Below are 23,966 nucleotides of genomic sequence, written 5' to 3'. Positions count from 1 at the left end.
GTCAAAAGACAATATCTTAAACTGATAAATCAAGAAAGAGCTGAGTGAGCAAATTACTAAAGCACAAAGAGGTAAGTAATACATAAAATAGTTAGACATTGCAAGTGGCAGCCTCTTAAGAGCAGTATGGATAAGAGATGTAGCAGAGATCCATATGTACCACCAGATAAGTCTTAAAAGAATTAATTTATTTTTAGAACTGTATGATCTTCCAATCTTTCTTTTTTCAGACCTTGACCAGTTGGCCAACCCTTTGTCACTGCTCGTGACACTATGTCTATTCTGCCAGCCAGCCACTTATCTTTCCACACAAAGCAAATGATGAGTACAATGAGATAACTGTTTATTAAAGCACCTCATTAGTGGTTCTCTATGCTGACGCTATATATCTCAGGACAATTAAATAAAAATTTCTGGTAGTGGAACCCAGACATCAGTGTTTCTTTAAGGATTTTCAGGTGGTTCCATTGTTCACCTGAGTTTGAGAACCACAGCTCAGTTTAGCTTTCTGATAAAACTTGAAAGACAGTGGCTCTCAAACTTTGTTGTGCATTAGAATAAACTTGTAAGTACAGATTCTTAAGCTCCAAACCCACAGATTCTGATTCAGAGAACTGAATTAAGACCCAAATCTTTGGATGCTTTAAGTCCTCAAGAGGGAAATAGATACAAGTCAACCAAAGAGGTAACTGACAATCTCTGATATAAGTAAGTGAGGTTTCTTGTTTTCAAGTAGCTTAAATCTCATAGAGAAGCAAGTTGTTTTCATTGGTGGCAGGAAGAATTTTAGCAAAGAGTGTTGAAATCATCTCTAGAGGATTTTAGAAATCAAATGATTGATTATCTGCTACTATGACTTAATCTGTATTTGAAAAATAAATGGGTCTGAATTACTGTGAGACACTAAATAAGTTTATATATCAAGCTCTACAAAAATATATTTGACTTTTTAAAAAGCCAGTTTATACTATTGAGAATGCTTTCAAGAAGAAGCCCCCAATTTAAAATTACAACAGCTCTTTACTGTCTTTAGATTCATGTTCTTAAATATTCACGGTGGGCTCTCCTTTTTAAGCCCATAGACAACTGGCCACAGCAATTTTCACTGTCAAGGGCACCGCTTCTCCAACTTAATGTGCAAAGAATTATCTGGAGCTCTTGTTAAACAGCAGGTTCACATTCAGTAGGTCTCGGCCTCTGCATTTCCTGCATCCCAGGTGATGCGGATGTAGCTGTCTGGGAACCACAGTCTGAGTGGCCTCTTGTCCCTCTCCCATAGCCCATACTTCACCTTATAACAAATTCTGTTTCACTTTGGTTCTTTGGGTTAAAGTCAGTAAACTCAAACTGCCTAAGATGTTAAAGTCTGGGAGGTTAACTGATCCTATTACATGTCTGCTCTGTGAGTTAGAATGAGGACTCAAAGAAAGAATTAAGCTATATTAAACACAGACTTTAAAAACAATTAAAAATGTGACCCACATGTTCCATATTGATTCACTCTCCACATTCTTTGGCTTCAGCAGTATTATCGTCACGCCGTGACCTCTTGCTAATTAATAAGATTATAAAAGATGGATTGATGAAAATGATGTGCTAAACAACTTATCTGATGACACTGCAAATAAGTAAAAATTCTTTTGGAAATCTACTTAATCTGTACCAAGAGACATTATCTATTTACACCAGAACTGTTTTAATATTTGATCTCATATTCTCATTCCCAATAATTTATTACAAATAATCTACTTACCGAACAAATATTTACCAAGCTCTTACTACATGCCCCTCACTGTAATGGATGGTGAACCAACTTAGAAGAAGGAAAAAAGCACTTTCCACATAGATATTTATTTCAGTATTAACTGAGATGAAAAGCTTGGAAACTAAATTTTCAACAACTGGGGAATAATTTTGTAAATTTTGCTATAACAATTCAAAGTAATAGTTCAAGACATTAAAAATGCTGTGTAGGTTACAACTGTGTAAAGGAATTTTAAAAAGGATTAAAAACACTGTAGAAGCAGAAAAATGAAATAAAAACTAGGAAGGTGTATTGTTACAATCTTACCATAAATAAAATATTGCCATAAAAATCATATTCAAAAAGTATACACTGTTACACACACACTTGTAGCAGCATCAGATACTATAAAGATTCATTTCTTTGACTATTGATACAACTTTTAAAAAGGCTTCTCCTACATCAACAAAAACATTTATCTCCTTTCCTGCCTCCATAGCCTGCTTCTTCCTGTCTGTAAATGCAGGCAGGAGGTGTTGGTTGGGGTGGTAATCTAGCACTTTCCTGATTTACAGGAAGGAAAGGAACAGTTTCCTGAAGAGGTTGGCAAATGTTACACAGATATTTTACATCTGTATCAGTGTTATCAGTGGCATGAATTCTACAAAGCTAAGCCCAGACATCAGGGCATTCTTCTTTCAGCTATTTTTGCTTAAAAGTTACAGGGTTTTGATTCTATTTTTGTCCTACTGCAAACTTTTTGGATATTGTATTTTTGGATGTAAATATAATCTTGTTTATATTTGAGTTTACTCAATGTTGGAATCCCTAAGTAATTCTTTAAGTTTGTTAAGTTCTCAGGTACAAAGGCGTAATTTAGGGAGGGGAGTGGGAGGAGTGAGCAATTTTTGCCAGGAAGAAAATGGCAAGTAAAACCAACTCCTGAAAGTTTTGAGTGTATGTGTGTGTGAGTGTGTGTGTGTCTGTGTGTGTGTCTGTGTAGGTAGACTACAACAGCTAGTGGGTGATTGATGGGGTGTCCCGGTGGGAGTGGAGAGCGATAGGAAGGGGGAGGGAGTTATGGGGATTTTTTTTTTTTTTTTTTTGAAAATAGAGTGCAAGGCTCAAGGATACTGTCCAGCAAATTATTAATTTTTATTCTTCTCTCATCCTTTCACCTACCAGAGACTTGCCAGGCCTGTGAATAGATAAACATACATGAGGCTAGAAGGATTGAGGAAGTGATAAGCCTCTTAACAGCAGAGATTTTATGAAGGTTGCTGCTGCTGCTGCTGCTGCTAAGTCACTTCAGTCGTGTCCGACTCTGTGCGACCCCATAGACGGCAGCCCACAAGGCTCCCCCGTCCCTGGGATTATGAGTTAATTTGAAAAAAAAATGTTGCTGAATAGTGAAAAAAAATGCTCTTATATTCAGAATTAGAATATAAGATGCCAGTTAGAATACATGATGCTAACTCCTTCTGGGCTCCATTCAAGCGGATAAGTTTGCTTCTTTGCTCTTTCCTCCTATGACAAGGAACTAAGAGGAATGCCTCCTGATCTACCCTCCTATTTACCCTGACACACAGAGGTGAACGCAGGTGGGGTTGTGCATGCATTATTTTGTATGTGCAAATAGTTGTTCAGTGACCTTGCAAAAGCCCAATGCTAATGTATTACAGCAGGTGGCAGCCTTTCCCCAGAAGAGAAGGAAGAACTAGTCTAACCCAATGCAAAATTGTTTTTGATTTTATAGCTTTTCTTTGATATAAATGTAAAGTGATTTATCTAGAGCCTGAAGTTAGGATTGGGTTTATAACAGAGAGATAGAGGAGCAGGACTCTGGAACTCGGAAAAGGGGATGTTGGCTCACTTTTGGAACCCAGCCTCTTAGTCACACACAGGCTCTGAGTTACTGAATAGCTGTCCTTGGGGAACCTGGTCAAGTTCAGACTTAGCACCAATAGGTGTGGATGAAAGCATCAGCTAGAGGTTCAGAAGGGGGCTCTGGTTTAGAGGCCACAGGGAGGCAAAGAACTGACAGAAAGATGAAATCAAAGCAGATCAAGTTCTCTGCTGTATGCTGTGAGGAAGGGCGTTTGATAACACAAGAATCCCCTTTTAATTCCAGATCTGTAAAGAAACACTTAAAACTAAACTGCCAAATGTCTTTTTTTGGAAATGATTATTAAGTTCTTCAAGTTTGCAAAGTGCTCACTGGAAAGCCAGATTGGCCAAGAAGCTTGATACTGGATATATATCCAGTTTGTTTCTATGTTCTTAAGGGTCTGATTGTATTATCATTTATCAAGAAGGAACTAGGTCAACAATATTTCAATTGAAAAAAAGGTTTTATGTAAAATGACATTCAAAATAGCATGAATGAGGAAACGTTTGCTAAAGCCTTCACAGGTGGATTTGCTTTATGCCTCGATCCCTGGGTTGGGGAGATGCTCTGCAGAAGGAAATGGCAACCCACTCCAGTATTCTTGCCTGGAAAATCCCACGGACAGAGGAACCTGGAGGACTATAGTCTATGGGGTCACAGAAGAGTCAGACACAACTTAGCAACTAAGCAACAACAACTATCAAGGAACTAGCTGTGACTTGGAGAAGGCAATGACAAGCCACTCCAATACTCTTGCCTGGAAAATCCCATGGATGGAGGAGCCTGGTAGGCTGCAATCCATGGGGTCGCTAAGAGTCGGACACGACTGAGCAACTTCACTTTCACTTTTCCCTTTCATGCATTGGAGAAGGAAATGGCAACTCACTCCAGTATTCTTGCCTGGAGAATCCCAGGGATGGGGGAGCCTGGTGGGCTTCTGTCTGTGGTCACACAGAGTCGGAAATGACTGAAGCAATTTAGCAGCAGTAGCAGCAGCAGCTGTGACTATTAAAATTAAAACAAAATGTTCAATTCCTCTGTTTCACTAACCATACCTCTAAAGTTCAATAGCCATCTCTGGCTAATGGCCACCATGTTGAACAGCACAGATTATTGACTGTTTCCATGATCACAGAAAGCACTGAACTAGAGGAAAAAACTGAGAAATGCTGCCAAGTGAAAAGGTGGGTGGTTAAGAACAAATCCTCCTTGTAATACTAAGTATTGTAATAATAATTCCTAAATGTGGTAGGAGCTTCAAATAGAATATTTCATATAACCCTGAAGGCAATCCAAGACTGTAACAACACTGCAGCCGATGTTTTGGAAACCTTACTGCAGGTTAGGCACTAAGGGCTCTGTTGTAGTAACTCACTGCTGCTGCTGCTGCTAAGTCACTTCAGTCATGTCCGACTCTGTGTGACCCCATAGACGGAAGCCCACCAGGCTCCCCCGTCCCTGGGATTCTCCAGGCAAGAACACTGGAGTGGGTTGCCATTTCTTTCTCCAATGTGTGAAAGTGAAAAGTGAAAGTGAAGTCGCTCAGTCGTGTCCGACCCCTAGCGACCCCACAGACTGCAGCCTACCAGGCTCCTCCGTCCATGGGATTTTCTAGGCAAGAGTACTGGGGTGGCTTGCCATTGCCTTCTCCGATCTTTGTGAAAACCCAATGAGGTCTGTGCTATTATTGTCCCTGTTTAACAGATGAGGAACACGTGACAGAGAGTGGCTTCTAACTTATCTGTGGTTACCTGGCTTGTGAGGAACAGCTGGGATTCAAACACATGTTTTGGGGGTTTGTCATAATTAGAGAGACGACTTGGAAAATGCCTAGCGTACTCCGTATGTGAGTAAAATCTGCTTTTAAACCACTTTCCCCTAAGACCGGGTCAGCTCTTGGATTCTCTGTCACTTGTCTTTCTGGCTGAAGAAGGCTTTATGCCAATTCTGATAGAGTAACAATGATGCCCTGTTTTCAGGATATGAGCCATTTCCTTCCCCCCAGAGTAGAATTGGCTGTCTGCACAAAGGAAGTTGGTTTCTCAGAAGCTCACCTTTGTAGAAATTATGTCTCTTTGGGTGAAAATTTTCAAGTAAAATATTCTTCTTTAAGACAAAAATATTCTTATCTAGAACTAGAAGTACGTACAGGAAAATGCAGTCTTCTCTAGGTGGTACAATTATGAAAAATATTTTCTCTTTTTGCCTTTTCTCCTTTTTGTTCAAAATGTTTGCTCTATTTTGTAACTTTTTACATGAATATTTAGTAACATTCAAAACCAAATCCAGATACTACATCATAAAATGTTTGATTAACCTTATTTTAAGCTTTTGATAATATGGCAAATACTTTAATACTAGCCAGTAAACTTTAAATTGAGTGCTAAATAATACTTTAATAGCAGAGGAAGTGCAGAATTTAATTATAAGGTTAAAAAAGGGCCATGAACAGTGTTCAGGTACTCACTGCTTCTCTGCTGTGAGGACTCGGTTGTTTTATGTCAGAGGCTCCGTGGACTCCTGCTTTATGTCATCCCGTTCAACGTGAAGCAGGAACTGGTCCATGAAACAGTCTGTGAATTATGCTGTTACTTTTATCATCAATTAGCACCATATGGATTTTGAAAACTAATAAATGGTGCAAGGAAAGAGAAGAGGAATCATTTCAAACTGTAGTATAGATGTTTGTCCTTCCCAGGTGAGACTCATTATGTAGGAGAGCTGTTCAGTGGAGGTGGGGGAGGGGAGCAAAAAAGAGGTTGAGAACTGATCAGTAATTGCTACAGTTCTTTTTCCCTATAAAATTAAGACTATGTGATAGTTTTACTTTAACAACATGTCTTTACTTTTTACAAGTTATGTTTTTTTAAGTGTATATACATTCTAAAGTTAATTTTCTTGAATTAAACTTGGTATGCTGCTAAAGAATATCTTGATGTAGTTTTAGTTAAACCCTGTAGTGTGAGTCTGCTGTGAAATAATAGCCAAATGAAGTGGTAGCCAAAAATGTTTTCAAATATCTAAGTACTTTATTGAAAATAAGCTTATAGGATCATTCACTTTAAGGTCCCAGTAAGAGAATTTTTAAGTACCAAAGAAAAATATTCAGAGGGTCAGATGATAATATTGCAGTAGAGACTCAAGAATTCACTCATTCCCTCACTTCTTCACCTCTGAGTCTTCCATTTAAAAGGGTTCCTGTTAACTTGAGAGTGTAATTTAAGTTAGGGCGCTACAGCTTTAAAGCTAAGGCAAAACAAAAGATATGTGAATTCCCAGCAATCATCTGTCTAAGCAGGCAGTTGGAGATGAGAAAGAATAAACTGAAAAAGGGCAACAGATTCATTCCACAGGTGGCGTAGGCAGCTGCAAGGACTCGGTGAGCCAAGCCCCTTTCAGAAACACAGAGAAATATTCAGCCTTGTCCGCTCTCATTCCCTGCAAGAGGGTAGACCTGGCAACTCTAAAAAGGAAGAGTCCTGGAATCAGACCAGGCTCTTTTGTGTTTTCTGTTTGATTGAAGGCACTTTGGAAACAAACAGAATCCTGAGATCAATTCACTTAAAAAATGATGTATACACACATATGTATATAGTGTATTTTATACTGTCCAATGATGCCAAACAATTTACTTTTGCCAACTAAACTGTCTTTGCAGATGTCTTGGGGCTACCTGTTTCCTCTATTCTAATTTTTATAACTAGATATAATTTCAAATAATTTTTCTTTTTTGCTTACGGAAATAACAAGGCTAGGGTCACTGATCTGACACCACAGACAATATGCTCATTCTTGTTTCTACGCTGCACTTACACTTCCATGCAGTTTCATAGAGAAGGCTGCATTTAGGCTCTGGTTTAGAGTTCAGTTTACAGGTGTATCTTCCACTCTATTTTATTCCTGTCCTCTGGCTTTCCATTGCTGTGTGCTTTGCTCAAGTGTGGTTAAATGGATGAGCTACTCACATAGCACTTTACATGGATTATCTCAAAAGGCAGGCATTACATCTCATTTGTGAAATGAAAAAATTTTGAGAAAAATAGGGTTTACAGCTTTCCTTTTATTTTTTTTTTATTTTGGACTTTAAGTGCAAAGACTTGAGTAGTCACCCTCCTCAGTTCATGATGGTACATGATCATCCATGCAAGACCTTTTCCTGTTTAATTTCAGCATATTCTTGTTTTATTATTTTCTCCTTTCATCTCCAGCATTGACACTGTGATTTGTGTTTGGATATGAATGGACCCCTAAAGTTTTTAATATAATATTGTTTTATGAATGTACGTGTTTTAAATCTGTATTGTTCAATGGCTCTTATTTCTGTTGACCATTTTTTCACACAGTGCTATTTTTAAGTTCTTTCCATGTTCCTTTACACACATCCAGCTAATTTCTTTGAACTGTTACATAGGGTTCCATATCGTGTCAGATACTTTTAATATATCTGTTCCCTTAGTGATGGGATACCTGGACTGCCACTAACTACCCTGTACCACAAATAACCCTGTGATAAATGTCTTTACCCACATCTCTTTATGAACCTGTGTGAAGAGGAACTTCTGAGTCACAGGCTGTATGTGCAAGCACACACACACACAATTAAATACTGTTAAAAGTGCTCTCTAGAATACCTGAATCTATTCACAGGCCTACCAGCAGCAATGAGGGTCCTTGTATTCTCACATCTTTGCCAAGACTGCCAAAGCATTGTCCGACTTTCTAATTTTTACAAATCTGCGTGTAAGGTGCTGTCTTTAAAAGTTTTAATGTGCATTTCTCTGTTTACTGGTGATGTGGAACTTCTTAACCATTTGGGTTTCTACTTGTGAGCAATGGCTATTTTCACTCTTTGTCAATGTTTTTATGTTTTAACTTCAAAAAATTTTTATTGAAGTATAGCTGATTTATAATGTTGTGTTAATTTCTGCTACACAGCAAAGTGACTCAGTATTCATATACATATATTCTTTTTCATATTCTTTTCCACTATGGCTTATCACAGGATATTAAATATAGGTCCCTGTGCTATACAATAAAACCTTGCTGTTTATCTATCCATAATCGTTAGCATCTGCTAATCCCAAACTCCCAACCTCACCCTCCCCCGACCAGAAGTCTGTTCTCTGCGTCTGAGAGTCTGTTTCTGTTTCATAGGTACACTCATTTGTCAATGTTTTGACAAAGATTCTTTGCTTCGACAAACTATAGCCAGGCTCCTAATCCTTCTCCTAGGCTCCTCTCTTCTCTGAATTTCCCTATGAGATCCAGCTTTAGCAAGAACCAACCCTGCTAAGTCAGTTTAACCAGAACCCCCCATCCTTGATATCTGATCACTTTGGATATCTCATCAGGTTCCTCATCCTCCATCATCCCCCAGGTGATGTCTGATCACCCTGGTCTGTCTTCTAGCCAGAATGCTCCTGAGGCCTGATTTTCCTCTTAGTAATTTTCCATCCACTGACTCCTCCATCTCTGCTCACGTACCCATGCTCTATATGGAATTGAGCCCAATCTCCCCTACTGTATAATTCCATTGCAGTGGTCCTTAAATGACACAGTCATTTGAACACAGGAAGCTTAATATAAAGGATATTAACTAAAAATGGAATTAACTACTAAGGAGTAAAGAGAGCTCCAACGAATTCAGGAATAGTCAACACAGGAGCAATACTAATTCTAAGGCAGTGTTGCTAAACTTCTTTTTTCATTATTGCTTCCAGTGAAGACTTCAGACATTTTACCCCTTATTGTTCCCTTCCATGAATTTTTTTTAGGGTTTCATGAGATTTCATTCCCAGAAAGCAGACATCAATCACTGGGGGAAAAAAATAGAAGCGAGCCTTCGATGAAAAAGCTAAACCATCTTTGTCTGGGTCTCCCTTAAACCTACCGCATTAGGCTCTCTTGGTGAGAATATGAGGGATCTACATTTTTAGTGCACCCGAAAGTAATTCCCTAACCTGGAATGTTAGGTCCATGATTCAAGGTAAAATTGGACGCGGTCAAGTAGGAGCTGACAAGATTGAATATAGACATCTTAGGAATCAGTGAACTAAACTGGATGGTAGTGAGTAAATTTAATTCAGATGACCATTATATATATCACTGTGGGCAAGAATCCTTTAGAAGAAATAGAATAGCCCTCATGGTCAACAAAAGAGTCTGAAATGCAGTAGTTGGTACAATCTCAAAAATGACAGAATAATCTCAGTTCATGTCCAAGGCAAACCATTCAATACCAAAATAATCCAAGTCTATGCCCCAACCATGTATCAATTCATCAGGGCCTGGTTATTCTTGGGTGAACAGATGAAATTAAGTTTCTGAATCACACATCTAAGATCTAAACCTCAGAGCAGAGGTACACATCATTGAACCAAGAAGCCTAGCTTATTTCCTCACTCATCTTATACTGAGCTATCTAAAGGTAATATATGCAGTCAAGGGACAGAGCAAAGATAGCTAGTCAATGTCTTTGGCCTTGTTTGAAATTTATCCCCTTGCTAATTGCTTATTTAAGCCTATAGCTTACATAATAGATGTCTCCATTCATAGTTCTAGTTTGGATTTGGGTGTGAAATGGCTTGCTTATAGGCTTCCTTTATGGCTCAGCTGGTAAAGAATCTGCCCGCAATGCGGGAGACCTGGGTTCAATCCCTGGGTTGGGAAAATCCCCTGGAGAAGGGAAAGGCTACCAACTCTAGTATTCTGGCCTAAAGAATTCCATGGGCTCTATAGTCCATGGGATCACAAAGAATCAAGACACGACTGAGCAACTTTCACTTCACTGGCTCGCTGAAAGAGGGCATGTGAATTCAGTTTCATTGCATGTAACATGAGAAAATTGGTAAAGATTCTGTAAGTGGTATGTTGAATAAGTGCAATTCTCTGACCTAATAAAAAAGCTAGTTTATATACTTATTTTTGCCCTGACTCTTCCTTTCAGTTCAGTTCAGTTCAGTCGCTCAGTCGTGTCCGACTCTTTGCGACCCCATGAATCACAGCACGCCAGGCCTCCCTGTCCAACACCAACTCCCAGAGTTCATTCAAACTAATGTCCATCGAGTCGGTGATGCCATCCAGCCATCTCATTCTCTGTCGTCCCCTTCTCCTCCCGCCCCCAATCATTCCCAGCATCAGAGTCTTTTCCAGCGAGTCAACTCGTCGCATGAGGTGGCCAAAGTATTGGAGTTTCAGCTTTAGCATCAGTCCTTCCAATGAACACCCCGGACTGATCTCCTTTAGAATGGACTGGTTGGATCTCCTTGCAGTCCAAGGGACTCTCAAGAGTCTTCTCCAGCACCACAGTTCAAAAGCATCAATTCTTCGGTGATCAGCTTTCTTCACAGTCCAACTCTCACATCTATACATGACCACTGGAAAAACCATAGCCTTGACTAGACGGACCTTTGTTGGCAAAGTAATGTCTCTGCTTTTTAATATACTATCCAGGTTGGTCATAACTTTCCTTCCTTTACATATATGTAAAGTCAGGTGGTGAGGGGAAAGAGGAGTCTTTCTCTGCTCTAGGCTGAAAATTCTGGCAGGCTCTTAAATTTTCTGGCACTCTGGCATCATAGACTATCAATTTAAGTTATAAACACAGTCTTGATGCAGAAATTGGGTATTAATCAAAATTCCAAAGCTGACTCTAGGAACACATCCTTTCCTCTCCTCCATCTTAAGACATCTTCACTCTGAAAGCCTCCAGTGGGAAGAGGAAGGGATATTGGATGGCTCTTTCTCAATGCTTCTTGTCAAGTGAATGGAAATATCATTACATTGTTCCTGAGATCCACTTGCCACCATTTTTTACCTTCTTCTCTGCCCAGGGAGACTGACCCTGTATGAATGTATTCTCTTTGGCTTCCCGTTGGGTCTGGCCAATGGTGAGCCATTGCAGAAGATCAGAGGTCAAGGTATTCATCCATTGGCATTTGCCCAGTGGGGCTGCCTCTAGTTGGCTTGGTCAAGCTCATTGATCCTCTTACTGTGGTCTGCTCCAAGTAACATTCCATTTCCATATTCTAATAATCTCTCCCTTAAGGCCCAATGATGTCAACCACTCTGCTTCTTCTAACCTGTAGCTCCTGGACTGTCCCTTGCATTTTCATTATATCCCATCACCCCCTTACAAATAGTCACTTTGAAAAGAAACTCTTTTCAACTTATCCTAATTTAACTGTACCATCTGTTTCCTGTTGGGACCCTAACTGGAAAAAATTCATCAAAATTCATATTGCATAGCAACACTTGAAGTTTAAAAAATCCATTTTCTTAGATTAAGTAACTCATATCACAATACTCACTCTTAAAATCATTTGCCCCACAGTATTATTAGCCAAAGTACTTCAACAAGTACTGTACTGTACTGGGCCTAGTATAGGTTCAGAAAAGCCAGAGTTGGGGCTACTAGTCTCTCTCCATACATCTTTCCTCCTTGTTCAAGGCTCTTTTGCCGATAATTTCTCCCACTGAAAGGAAAATGGACCTTATTAATTTCAGTATCTTCATGAATTAGTCTAATATATTTCCAGGAATATATGCATTTTAAAAGAGAACTCCAGGATAAAAAATGAAGCTCTACTGATAGAAATTTCAGACTCTGACACCAGGAATGGAGTATGTTTGACCTCATCTATTATGAGCAAGATGAAGCCTAATTTTCTTGCATCTTTGTTCTAAAACATGTCACTCAGGGCTGAGTTTTAAAGTCCCTGCTTCACTGTTTGTGTAACTGTTCAGGACTTTCCAGGGTATGAGTTATTCAAAACAAATTTTAGCCTATATCAAGGTAAGCTTAGTTTTTAGTTTTGAAAGTACAAGAAATACCTAAAGGTTGTGGGTAATTGTTTTATAGTGTGCCTGAAAAACCACTAATGTTGCCTCTCTTTTTACATCTTGCCTCTGATCAACCCTGCCTCTTCAGCTGCACTTAAAATGAAAGGAATCAGGTAAACAACTTTTAGCAATCAGGGAACCTTAAAATAGTGGTGATCTGTAGCAGGTTAAGCATACAGCAACATACATGCAATCATTCAAATTTTGTACCTGGCAAATGAGACTAACAATTTATACTTTGATCTGACTTGATTATTTGAAAAAAGCTGCTTTTCAGCAGCATAAAAATAGACACTAGTTCTGTCTTGCAGCCAAGTTTCTCACCAGAAAGCTACATTAACCTTATGATTCCCTTACATAGAAACTAGAAGAAACGGTAAACTTCTTCTAAACGGTAAACTAATAAAAAGGTATCCATGAGTGCTTGTTGAGTTTAAAAATATTGTCTTTCTCCTTTTCCCCACTGGATGAACTTAGCTGGTTTCGGTCCACACATATTTACTGTTTATTATGTGTCAGGCAAAATGCAAAATGCAAACATATAGTGCTGAAGAAGGCAAACCAAGTCCCTGTCCAAGGAGGCTGCATTCCAAGTGAGGGCAGATAGGTAATAAACATTTAAACAAACAAATAATACTGTTTCAGGAACTGAGGACTATTGAAGAAGATAAAATAGAGCAATACGGTAGATGGTACCTGGGGTGGGATGCAGCTGCTTGGTGACATCTGAGTTGAGATCTGAAGGCTAAGAAGGAGGCAACAGTGTTACTGTCTAGAGAAGAGCTCTGCAAGCAAAGAAACAGTAAGTGCAAAGGACCTGGGGTCAAAATGAACCTGGTGTAGTTGAGGCCAGAAAGGTGGGCATTGTGGCTGGAGCAGAGTAAGAGGGAAAGCCTGGAAGAGAGGAGATGAGGCTGAAGAGGAAAGCAGAGTCAGGTCCAAGAGTGATAGGAAGCTACTGGAGGATTTAAAGCAGGGAAGCTGGGAAGTGATAATTTATATTTAATTAAGGATCTAACTTATATTTTAAAAAGAAAAGTCTGGGTTTGTGGAGAATAGATTGTAGGAGGTCAAACACAGAAGTGGGGAAACCAGGGAGGAGACAGTGGCAGAAGTCCAAAGACAGATGCTGGCGACTGGGCGGAGGGTTTCAGTAGCAAGGCCGCTACTGGCCCACACATTGCTTTTGTGACAATTAGAAAAAGTCTCCCATTCCCTTTGGTGGTTCTGAATAGCAGATGAATTATATACGGAGTGCAAAAGAAAGAGAAGAGTCCAGAGTGACTCAGCTCGCACTGCCTAACTGGGTGGAAAACGGTAGAATCAGGAGTTCTGTTTTGTTTATGTTCACTTTAAGGACCATGAAGTTTTCATATGAAATGGGTGTACCCAAATCGAAACTGAAAACTTATTGACTTTTACCACCCTGACACTGGCTTTCCCCTCAGCCCTGGGAACCTTATGCTGATGTCATGGAGATAACTTTTGTGAGATATTCTCCCAGCGTGTTTGCTTTCCCAGTAAACCCTGGCTCTATGGCTCCTCCACCCAGTGAGTCAAGGACATGCTTTGAATCATGGGGAGGAAGGAACCCAGCCAAGAATGGGTAAGTCATCATTTAGCTTTGAGTTTCAAAATAGGATTGAAAAAAAAAATCATAGCAAGACAATAGTTTGAAATTAAGTGCTTTTGATTTGTAAAAGCCAGACTTTGCTGAAAGAAAAAAAAATATATATATTTGTATACACAGATGAGGCAGAGCTTGGAGAACTGCCCCTGAGCAGGTCACAGACGGTGCCAGGAAGAAACACAGGATGTGACGTCAGAGCCATTTTCCCATGACTGGAAGAGAAAAGTTTAAGCAGCTTGCAGGAAGCTATGAGAGTCAGAGGTCATAAGCACGGGGTTGCCCCAGATGAGGGGTGACCAGAGCCCTAAGGCAGGAGAGCTGTGCACCCTGCTTCCCCTTTAGAACTGGGCCAACTACAGAGAAGACGAAATGCGAGGGTTGGGTAATGGAGAGGCCTTGAGAAATGCTCCCAGTTCCCGGGCCTGTGTGCGGTCTACAGCAGATCCCGTGGAAGGACGGTAAAGGCTGACAGGATGAATGGGCTGTAATGGGCCTGGCCTTGGGCCAAGAAGGTAAAGGTATGTGACCTTTACCACTGATGATCATGGTGGAGACTGTGGCTGTCAGGAGCTGGAATGAACGCAGCCCAAAGGCCAGAGAGAACAATTTCCTCACCATGGTCCCTTCCCTTGTATCTCCCCTGTAGCGTGCCTTCCACTTGGGCAAGCATTTGGGATAGGGAAGGGGGAGAGGAGAGCCCCGGGATGAGGGAGAAACCCCGAAAGGTGCAGTGATTTCCCCAAAAACAACTGTTTTAAGCCTCAAAGTGTAGATGCTAAGTCACTTCATTCATGTCTGACTCTCTGTGACCCTATGGACTGTATCCCACCAGACTCCTCTGTCCTTGGGATTCTCCCAGCAAGATCCATGCCCTCCTCCAGGGCATCTTCCCAGCTCAGGGATCAAACCCACGTCTCTTATGTCTCCTGCCTTGGTGGGTGAGTTCCTTACCACCAGTGCTACCTGAGAAGCCCAAATCTAAAAGAGGCTTCTTTAATCAGCAAGATCAAGTGTTTTCCACCTGCATCAGCAATGGGGGCTTTTTAGCAAGAAGTCATTATAGACAATAAAGTTACCATATGTATTTTTGTAAATCTGATTTATTAAGTGTGTCCATTACAAGGCTGCTACCTTAGGAAGGTTTCTTTACTGAATGAAGAGAATTTAGCTTATGTACCTCAGTTTATAATGGGGGTGGGGTGGGGAGCAGAGAGGGCAGGGACTGATTTTGTCAGTATTGGTTGCCTCCAGAGATGGTAGCTGGGGGACAGAGAAGAAAGACTTATTTTTCACTGTACACCTTTTGTAACTTTTGCCTTTGTACCACGTGTAAGCATTAACTATTCAAAAATAAAATGGGAAAAAATAAAAGTTTTTGAAATGAAAAAAAAAATGTAGATGCACAGAATCTAACATTCAGTGCTTGACAGTTAACATTCAATACTTTTTATCTCACCAGGAATCTTTGGGCCACTCCTCCTTGGTGCACCCTGGGGTTGTTACTTTCATTTGTGCTTGTGTTGGTTTTGTAAGCTATCTTGCCCCTCCATCTAGCCCATGATCCATCTGTGCTTTCGTACCCCAAACACAGTACCGCACATCCTGTGGGCAGACCATCCCTTGTCTGGGGGAAAACAATCCTACTGACCAGTCAGTCTTGCCTGCCATCCTCGACTGAGGTGAGGAATGGATTGATGAGGGCTGGATCCGGTTATTTCAGATTGGCATCGAGTAGGAATGGGGACTCAGTGGAAAGGATCTGAGTACTGGAGTCAGACTCACTAGGACTTACCTCTGCCAGCTACTGGCTTGTGTCCTTCCGTGAGTCTTGAGTTTCTTCTAAACATCAGCGTTAATACAAACCTCATTGGGTTATCCTAGTACAATGCTAGAGCTGTTCTGATTACCCTCAACCCCCAGTTCAAGAAAAGACAGATTAATTTTTATAAAATCTTATGTCCAGCCAAACTTAGGGTACCTGTTCTCCCTGTTTTCCTTGGTTTCTTCCCAAGACAGTCATCTCCCTCATCTTCTACTCTCATTCACAATTTTCCCTAGACTTTTACTCTCTTGGCCCAATCTTCCTTTGCTTCTCTTTTTTATTAATGTATTTTCACTTGCAAGTAACAGGTAACTCAAGTCTAACCAATTTGAACATTAAAGGTATGTTCTGACCCAAGGGACTGAACATCAGCAGTGGCAAAGGCCTTGAGTTGGTTGCATTTCAGAATTTACTAAGGCCTCTGTTTCTTTCTGTCTCTATTGCACCACCCTCAACATCAGCTTCATTCTAGGACTGATTCCCCTCGTGGTTATAGGCTGGATGTTAGCAGCAATTGGGCCCACAAATGTCATTATGTCCAGAGGAACTGAGAGGAAGTGAGTCTATAAGCATCAAACAAAAATCTTAACATTCTGAGAATTGAATAGAATGAACCAACAATGGTGACTAGGAGACTGCCATGCACTAATTCATTAAGGTCTAAATTAGGTTGTTAGGTGTCCAATGATTTATGATGTCTATCTTCTTCGTGAATTGTATGTTTTATCATTAAAAATATTCATCTTTGTTTCATCTAAAAATCAGATCAGATCAGATCAGATCAGTCGCTCAGTTGTGTCCGACTCTCCGCGACCCCATGAATCACAGCACGCCAGGCCTCCCTGTCCATCACCAACTCCCGGAGTTCACTCAAACTCATGTCCACAGAGTTGGTGATGCCATCCAGCCATCTCATTCTCCGTCGTCCCCTTCTCCTCCCACCCCCAACCTTTCCTAGCATCAGAGTCTTTTCCAGTGAGTCAACTCTTCGCATGAGGTGGCCAAAGTATTGCAGTTTCAGCTTTAGCATCAGTCCAATGAACATCCAGGATTGATCTCCTTTAGAATGGACTGATTGGATCTCCTTGCAGTATAAGGGACTCTCAAGAGTCTTCTCCAACACCACAGTTCAAAAGCATCGATTCTTCGGCGATCAGCTTTCTTCACAGTCCAACTCTCACATCCATACATGACCACGGGAAAAACCATTGCCTTGACTAGACGGACCTTGGTTGGCAAAGTAATGTCTCTGCTTTTTAATATACTATCAAGGTTGGTCATAACTTTCCTGCCAAGGAGTAAGCGTCTTTTAATTTCATGGCTGCAATCAGCATCTGCAGTGATTTTGGAGCCCAAAAATTAAAGTCTGACACTGTTTCCACTGTTTTTCCATCTATTTCCCATGAAGTGATGGGACCAGATGCCATGATCTTTGTTTTCTGAATGTTGAGCTTCAAGACAACCTTTTCACTCTCCTCTTTCACTTTCAACAAGAGGCTTTTGAGTTCCTCTTCACTTTCTGCCATAAGGGTAGTGTCATCTGCATATCTGAGGTTATTGATATTTCTCCCAGCAATCTTGATTCCAGCTTGTGCTTCTTCCAGCCCAGCGTTCCTCATAAATTAATTTAAAAAATAGGGAGGCAGACATAGATTTGAGATAGAAGATGACAATAGTGGGTTTAAATCAAGATACTAGATGCTGACTTTGAAGATGGATGAAGAGGCCATGAGCCAAGGAACACAGGAGTGAAGCTCTAGAATCTGGAAAAGGCCAGGAAAGAAGCATAATTTGCAAACAATAACTGCATCCCTATTAAATGTACAGTTTGATGGGGTTATGACATGTATGTCCCTGTAGCCACCATCCCAATCAAGATACATCATTGCAAAAGGTTCTCTGGTGGGGATGTGGGAGAAATTGGATTGGGAGTTTGAGATTGCAGATGCAAACTATTATACATAGAATGGATAAACAAAAAGTTCTGACTTTATAGCACAGGGAAATATATTCAATATCCTATGATAAACCATAATGGAAAAGAATATGAAAAAGAATGTTAATATATGTATAACTGAATCACTTTGCTGTGCAGCAGAAACGAACACAAAGTTGTAAATCAACTAAACTTCAAAAAAATAAAATTAAAAAGAAAAGGTTAAAAAAACTGTCCATGCTTGAGCCAATCACAGTAGCGAGGCAGATGGGATTACCATGATTAATTTAGACCAGTTGTTCTCAACTGTGAGTGGTAACACCTCCTTAAGATTATTGAGGCATGTCGTTATGACTAGGAGGTCACTGGCATTTAGTGGGTGGGAGTTAGGAGTTTCGAATGTCTTGCAAAGTACAGGACAGGACAGCTCTGTGCAATGAAGAACTGGCCCGCCCCAAATGCCAATAGTGTCCCTGTCAAGAAATACTGGCTTCAGAACCAGGGCACATCCCCCTGAACCTAGGAGTTTATTTTCCTTTAAAGAGAAGCCACACTAGGCTGAATAGATACCTGAACAAAAACGACCAGATCTCTCAGTTCCTTCCTTATCTTGATTGGCTCCCTTCTGTCTACTCAAATCCCTCTTGACAGTATCATTTACTTCCTAGCTCTGTTCTGTTGTGCCTACCCAGATAAACCCAGTGAGTCTTAGTATTTCCCAAGGTCTAGGCTCAAAATTTTAATTTAAAATGTAACAGGTCACATGGTCATGCATGATGGAGACTAAAATTTTCAGCCTCCTTGCGGCTAGATGTGACATGGGACCAAGCTGTGGTCAATGGATTTAGGTAGAAGTGGCATATGCCCTTCTGGTCCTTCCTTTCGTCTTGCTGGCTACAATGCAAACAAAATGCACGGAGATGGAGGAACCACATTGGACCATGACAGGGAAGCTAAATGCTGAGGACGGCAAAGTAGGGAGATAGAAGGAATTTTGACTCTTGACACATTGGTCTACCTGGATTTTTACATAAAAGGGTAATCAACTTCTTTCATGCTTGTGTGCATACCAAGTCACTTCAGTCATGTCCAAGTCTTCGCAATGCTATGGACTGTAAGCCTGCCAGGCTCCTCTCCCACGGGATTCTCCAAGCAAGAATACTGTAGTGGGTGGGTTGCTATGCCGTTCTCCAGGGGATCTTCCCCATCCTTGGATTGAACCTTCATCTCTTATATCTCCTGCATTGGTAGGTGGGTTCTTTACCACTAGTGCCACCTGGGAAGCCCTCTTTTATGCTTAAGAAACTGTTATTTGGGTTTTCTGTCACTTGGAACCAACATACTACATAACAATATCAGATCCATCTAACTTTCTCCCCACACCAATTTTGGGGGTTCAAATGCTGATGGTCAAGTCACATGACTAAGCAAATTGTTGCCAATATCTAGTATATTCTACACCCTTACCTGGTCCTCAGTGCTGCCCAGCAGTGTCTCTATTCTCTCCAGTAGCCACTTCAAACCTCCTTCATGCTCCTAAAATTTTCATTCTTCCTTCTCCCACTTCCCTCTCTCATTTCAGAAGGAAGATGTAAGAAATCATTAGGAAGAACTTCTCCTGTAAATTGCCTACCTCCCATGGATGGAGGAGCCTGGTAGGCTGCAGACCGTGGGGTCGCTTGGGGTCGGACGCGGCTGAGCGACTTCACTTTCACTTTTCACTTTCACACATTGGAGAAGGAAATGGCAACCCATTCCAGTGTTCTTGCCTGGAGAATCCCAGGGACGGGGGAGCCTGGTGGGCTGCCGTCTATGAGGTCACACAGAGTCGGACACGACTGAAGTGACTTAGCAGCAGCAGCAACATTGTCAATCATTGGAAGGAGTGATGCTGAAGCTCCAATACTTTGGCCACCTGATGAAAGAACTGATTCATTGGAACAGACCCTGATGCTGGGAAAGATTGAAGGCGGGAGAAGGGGACGACAGAGGATGAGATGGTTGGATGGCATCACCGACTCGATGGACACCAGTTTGGGCAAGCTCTGGGAGTTGGTGATGGACAGGGAAGTCTGGCACGCTGCAGTCCATGGGGTTGCAAAGAGTCAGACACGACTGAGCGACTGAACACTGTTGATATCCACACCATTTTTTTCTTCCCTTTCCTTCAGTTACAGTGAAATTAGCTTGTCTCAGGCTAATTCTTCCCATGTGCTATGGATCCAATTTCCTACATACGACACTCTATCCATTATCTTCTATCCTCCACTGGCTCCTTCCTTTCAGCCTTCAAACATCCTTAAGTAGCTCTAATATGCAAACACAAAAATCTTTCCTTCACCCTTGTTTCTCTGTCCAGTTTTATCCCCTTTCCTCCTCTCCATTCGCACTTCTCCCCTGTTTCCTACTTCCTCCCTTCCCTCCCTTGCTTCTCCTTTTCCATCTCCTCCCCTCCATAACCAAACTATTTGACTTTTCCAGGTCTCTACTTCTTCACGCTCAAGATTTCCTCAAACTACTGGAGAATGGCTTCTGTTCCCCTCACTCTATGAAAATGCAGTTGTCAAAGTCACAATCACCTTCCCTGTAGCTGAATCCAATGAATAGTTTTCAGCCCTTGACTTACTTGCTCCTCAGTAATGGCTTTCCTGGTGGCTCAGTGGTTAAGAATTCACCTGCCAATGCAGGAGATGTGGGTTTAATTCCTGGGTTGGGAAGGTCCTCTGGAGGAAGGCATGATACCCAACTTCAGTATTCTTGCCTGGGAAATCCCATGGACAGGGGAGCCTGCAGGCTACATCCATGGGGTCACAAAGAGTCAGACACAACTTAGTAACTGAACAACAACATGACACTGTAAACCAGCCCTTTTTAAACATTCTCTTCTCTTGACTTCCACATCATGGTCTCTTCTGGTTTTCTATATTTTTCCTCTGACATCTCTTTCCATTTGCTATGGGTTTCTCTTCTCTCACTCTACATCTTAATCTCACTGTTCCACCTGAATGGTACACAGCTTCTTGGGATGTCTCAGTCACTTATAAGACCTAAGGCTGATGATTTCCAAATTCATATCTTCAAGGTGGATTCTACTTTGGGTTTCACACTCATATATTCAAATGCCAACAGAACAGCATCATGGATAATTAACAGTGATCTCAAATCACATTCATCTTTCTCCTCTTCCCAATAAACCTGCTCTTCTGTTATCCCATACAGGGAATCAACTGTCATCTATCTAGTTGCCTGAGCCAGAGTCATGGCTCCTGTGTAATCTGGTGACTCACAAAGTCCTACCAAGTTTACATTTGGTGGCAGGTGGGGCTGGGAGGGGAAGGTCATGGTCTGCAGTTCATGAGCTCTTAGTTCCCAGAGCAGGAATTGAACCCAGACCCTGGCAGTGTAAGTGCAGTGGACCACTGGACCACCAGGGAATTCCCCCAGTTTACTTTTAAATGCATTAAATATTTAGAATCCATCCACCTCTCTCCATTCCCACCGCTACTTCCTCTGCAGTTCCCCATCACCTCTCACTTGGGCTCTCCTGTAACTTTTGACTCTCTCCATCCAGGCTTGCATACCTGTTCTCCATAGTAGTCAGAGTGATGTTTCAAAAGTGCAGATCTGATCTTGTTATTCCTTGTCTCCCTATAGTTATCAGGATAAGGCTCAAGAACACCTTGGCTTTCCTTACAAAAGTCCTGTCTGATGAGTCTCCTGCTGGTATTTTTTCCTCCTCCCTTGCTTTTTAAAAAACTCTCCACTTTGTCTAGTTGCTAAGCCATGTCCGACTCTTTGCCACCCCATCTGCTGCAGCTCACCAAGCTCCTCTGCCCATGGAATTTCCCAGGCGAGAATACTGGAGTGGGTTGCCATTTCCTTCTCCAGGGGATCTTCCTGACCCTGGGATCAAACCCGTTTTCCCCACATTGACAGGTTGGTTCTTTAATCACTGAGTCACCTGGGAAGCCCACTCACCACTCAGCCAATTTCAGCTCCTCAAATATGCACTGCTCTCTATTGGTCCTCAGCCTCTGCACAAGCTGGTCCCTTGCTGGGAATCCTCTTCCCACTTCCCCCACCTTCCACCCCTCCCTATCCTTGGCTGCCTCCCTCTTCCTTCAGGTCAGTCTTCTCTGACCTCCCAGGTCTGGTTAGGTGCCCCTCCTATGTGCTCTTCAGTTCAGTTCAGTCGCTCAGTCGTGTCCGACTCTCCGCGACCGCATGAATCACAGAACGCCAGGCCTCCCTGTCCATTACCAACTCCCGGAGCTCACTCAAACTCTTAAAAGAGCATTATTTTTGTCATAGTACTTACACATAGTATAACTGCTAACTTGAAAAGTGAAAGTTGCTCAGTTGTGTCCCACTCTGTGACCCCATGGACTGTACAGTCCATGGAATTTTCCAGACTAGAATACTGGAGTGGGTAGCCTTTCCTTTCTCCAGGAGATCTTCCCAACACAGGGATTGAACCCAGGTCTCCTGCACTGCAGGTGGATTCTTTACCAGCTGAGCCACAAAGGAAGCCTGAAAATACTGGAGTGGGTAGCCTCTCACTTCTCCAGGGAAGCTTCCCAACCCAGGAATTGAACCAGGGTCTCCTGCACTGCAGGTGGATTCTTTACCAGCTGAGCCACAAAGGAAGCCTGAAAATACTGGAGTGGGTAGCCTATCGCTTCTCCAGGGAAGCTTCCCAACCCAGGAATTGAACCAGGGTCTCCTGCACTGCAGGTGGATTCTTTACCAGCTGAGCTACTAGAGAATCCCCGCTTCCTTGCTCCCTTCTACTAGATTTTTATCATTATGAGGGTAGAGACCACGTCAATTTGATTCATCGTTATATCTTCAGTGCCTCTCACATACTAGATGCTCGATATATTTCTGTTGACTAAAGGAACCCAAAGTAGGGATTTGGTATTCAAGACATGCTTTCCTTCCCAGTGGATAAACATGTCTGACTAGTCAGGCAATTAGAAGGTATTCAGTGGAACTACAGCTCTCTTGGTGAGTGAAATCAAAGAATCCCTCTCTCCAGACATCTTAATGTTTTTATTTTTAAAATCACTGAGCTTAACAGAGCACTGTAAATTCTGATGTTCATGCAGAGAAAAAGACCAAATTAAAATCAGCTCTTGCTTTCCAATGTAAGTTGTCAACAGACTTCTTCTTTGAGGTTTCCCCAGGACTCCCACAGAACAAGGAGAGAGACAAAGGTACATCACAACCATCAGCAAAGACCCTCATTACTCTCCTACTCAAGAGTGAAGTTCCTCTCTCCTGTCTTATGATCCCAAGGTTGCTGGAAAACTAAAAATGACCCTTCATCCTTCATGAAGGATCCAGTTTTGCTCAAATATTCAATGAATATTTCAGTGAAGGCTGACTCTATGCAAGACATCCTTACTCTTCCCATCTTCAAGTTTTATGAAGGATCAAAACTTTGTCTCCTGCAAGTATTTCATTCTCTTGCACAGACTTCCATTCAAGAGGGTAGCCTTTACTCTGTTGCCAAAGGCCCTCTAGCTTTAAAGAAACAGCATGAAATCAGATAAATAGCTTGTCTCAGCCATACAGGTCCAAACCACATCACTCTTTGAAGACATCGAAAAGAATTTTGCTCTGAGCTATTTTTCTAATCATACTGATCATGATGCATTACACTACTTATTCTTTCTTATCCATTAATTTCAGTATATATTAGCCCCTGATACCTGTTTGCTGGTCACAGAATAGGTTTTTCTCCATGAAAAAATAATTGGTCCAGAAAGAAGATCAAATTTTAGATCAAATATCACACCAACTCCACAATCTCTGATTTCATTTAGAGAACTAGTCTTCTGGAATTTCACAAAAGGCATTACCTTGTTGGTACCTATATAAGCTTAGTTTGCTTAGATATAACACCAGAAAGCACAAAGCAAATGCTGGCATTTCAGAAATGCTGTGCTGGCTGGGAAGGAATGAAAGAGGGCCTTAAAGTCAGTGTATTCTTGCCAATCAGTAAGATGAAGTTGTCACCGTCTAAGATTCTGTATTGTAATTACTTTTATAAAGTTCTCCAAGTAAAGACCTTTCCACATAAAAGAGAAACAAACAAAAAGT

The 23,966-nt window shown here is 41.4% G+C and overlaps 3 protein-coding genes across 4 annotated transcripts in view; all 3 read right to left on the bottom strand.

Moving 5' to 3' along the window:
• The window catches only part of LOC148776133 (uncharacterized), a 72,567-nt gene extending 57,846 nt beyond the window's left edge, over positions 1 to 14,721 (bottom strand). The window contains exon 1 of the mRNA XM_088841782.1: positions 14,461 to 14,721. Within this exon, the coding sequence (XP_088697908.1) occupies positions 14,461 to 14,721 (261 nt within the window). The remainder of the gene's footprint in view (positions 1 to 14,460) is intronic.
• Positions 1 to 23,966, bottom strand: part of VPS54 (VPS54 subunit of GARP complex) — a 173,638-nt gene that overhangs the window by 142,850 nt on the left and 6,822 nt on the right. The window contains exon 2 of one of the 2 annotated variants that reach the window (XM_055401023.2): positions 6,100 to 6,353. The gene's annotated coding sequence lies outside the window, so the exon portion shown is untranslated. Of the gene's footprint in view, positions 1 to 6,099; positions 6,354 to 23,966 lie in introns of those variants that run through there. The other variant, XM_088841305.1, reaches the window with a different exon arrangement.
• Positions 17,193 to 23,966, bottom strand: part of PELI1 (pellino E3 ubiquitin protein ligase 1) — a 74,197-nt gene continuing 67,423 nt past the window's right edge. Inside the window, exon 8 of the mRNA XM_088841306.1 lies at positions 17,193 to 17,688. The gene's annotated coding sequence lies outside the window, so the exon portion shown is untranslated. The remainder of the gene's footprint in view (positions 17,689 to 23,966) is intronic.

Source organism: Moschus berezovskii, chromosome 11, assembly GCF_049115385.1.
Source record: "Moschus berezovskii isolate FMDL1 chromosome 11, NW_MosBer_1.0, whole genome shotgun sequence".
Lineage (NCBI taxonomy): Eukaryota > Metazoa > Chordata > Mammalia > Artiodactyla > Moschidae > Moschus > Moschus berezovskii.
This window is presented reverse-complemented; position numbering and strand designations above follow the sequence as displayed.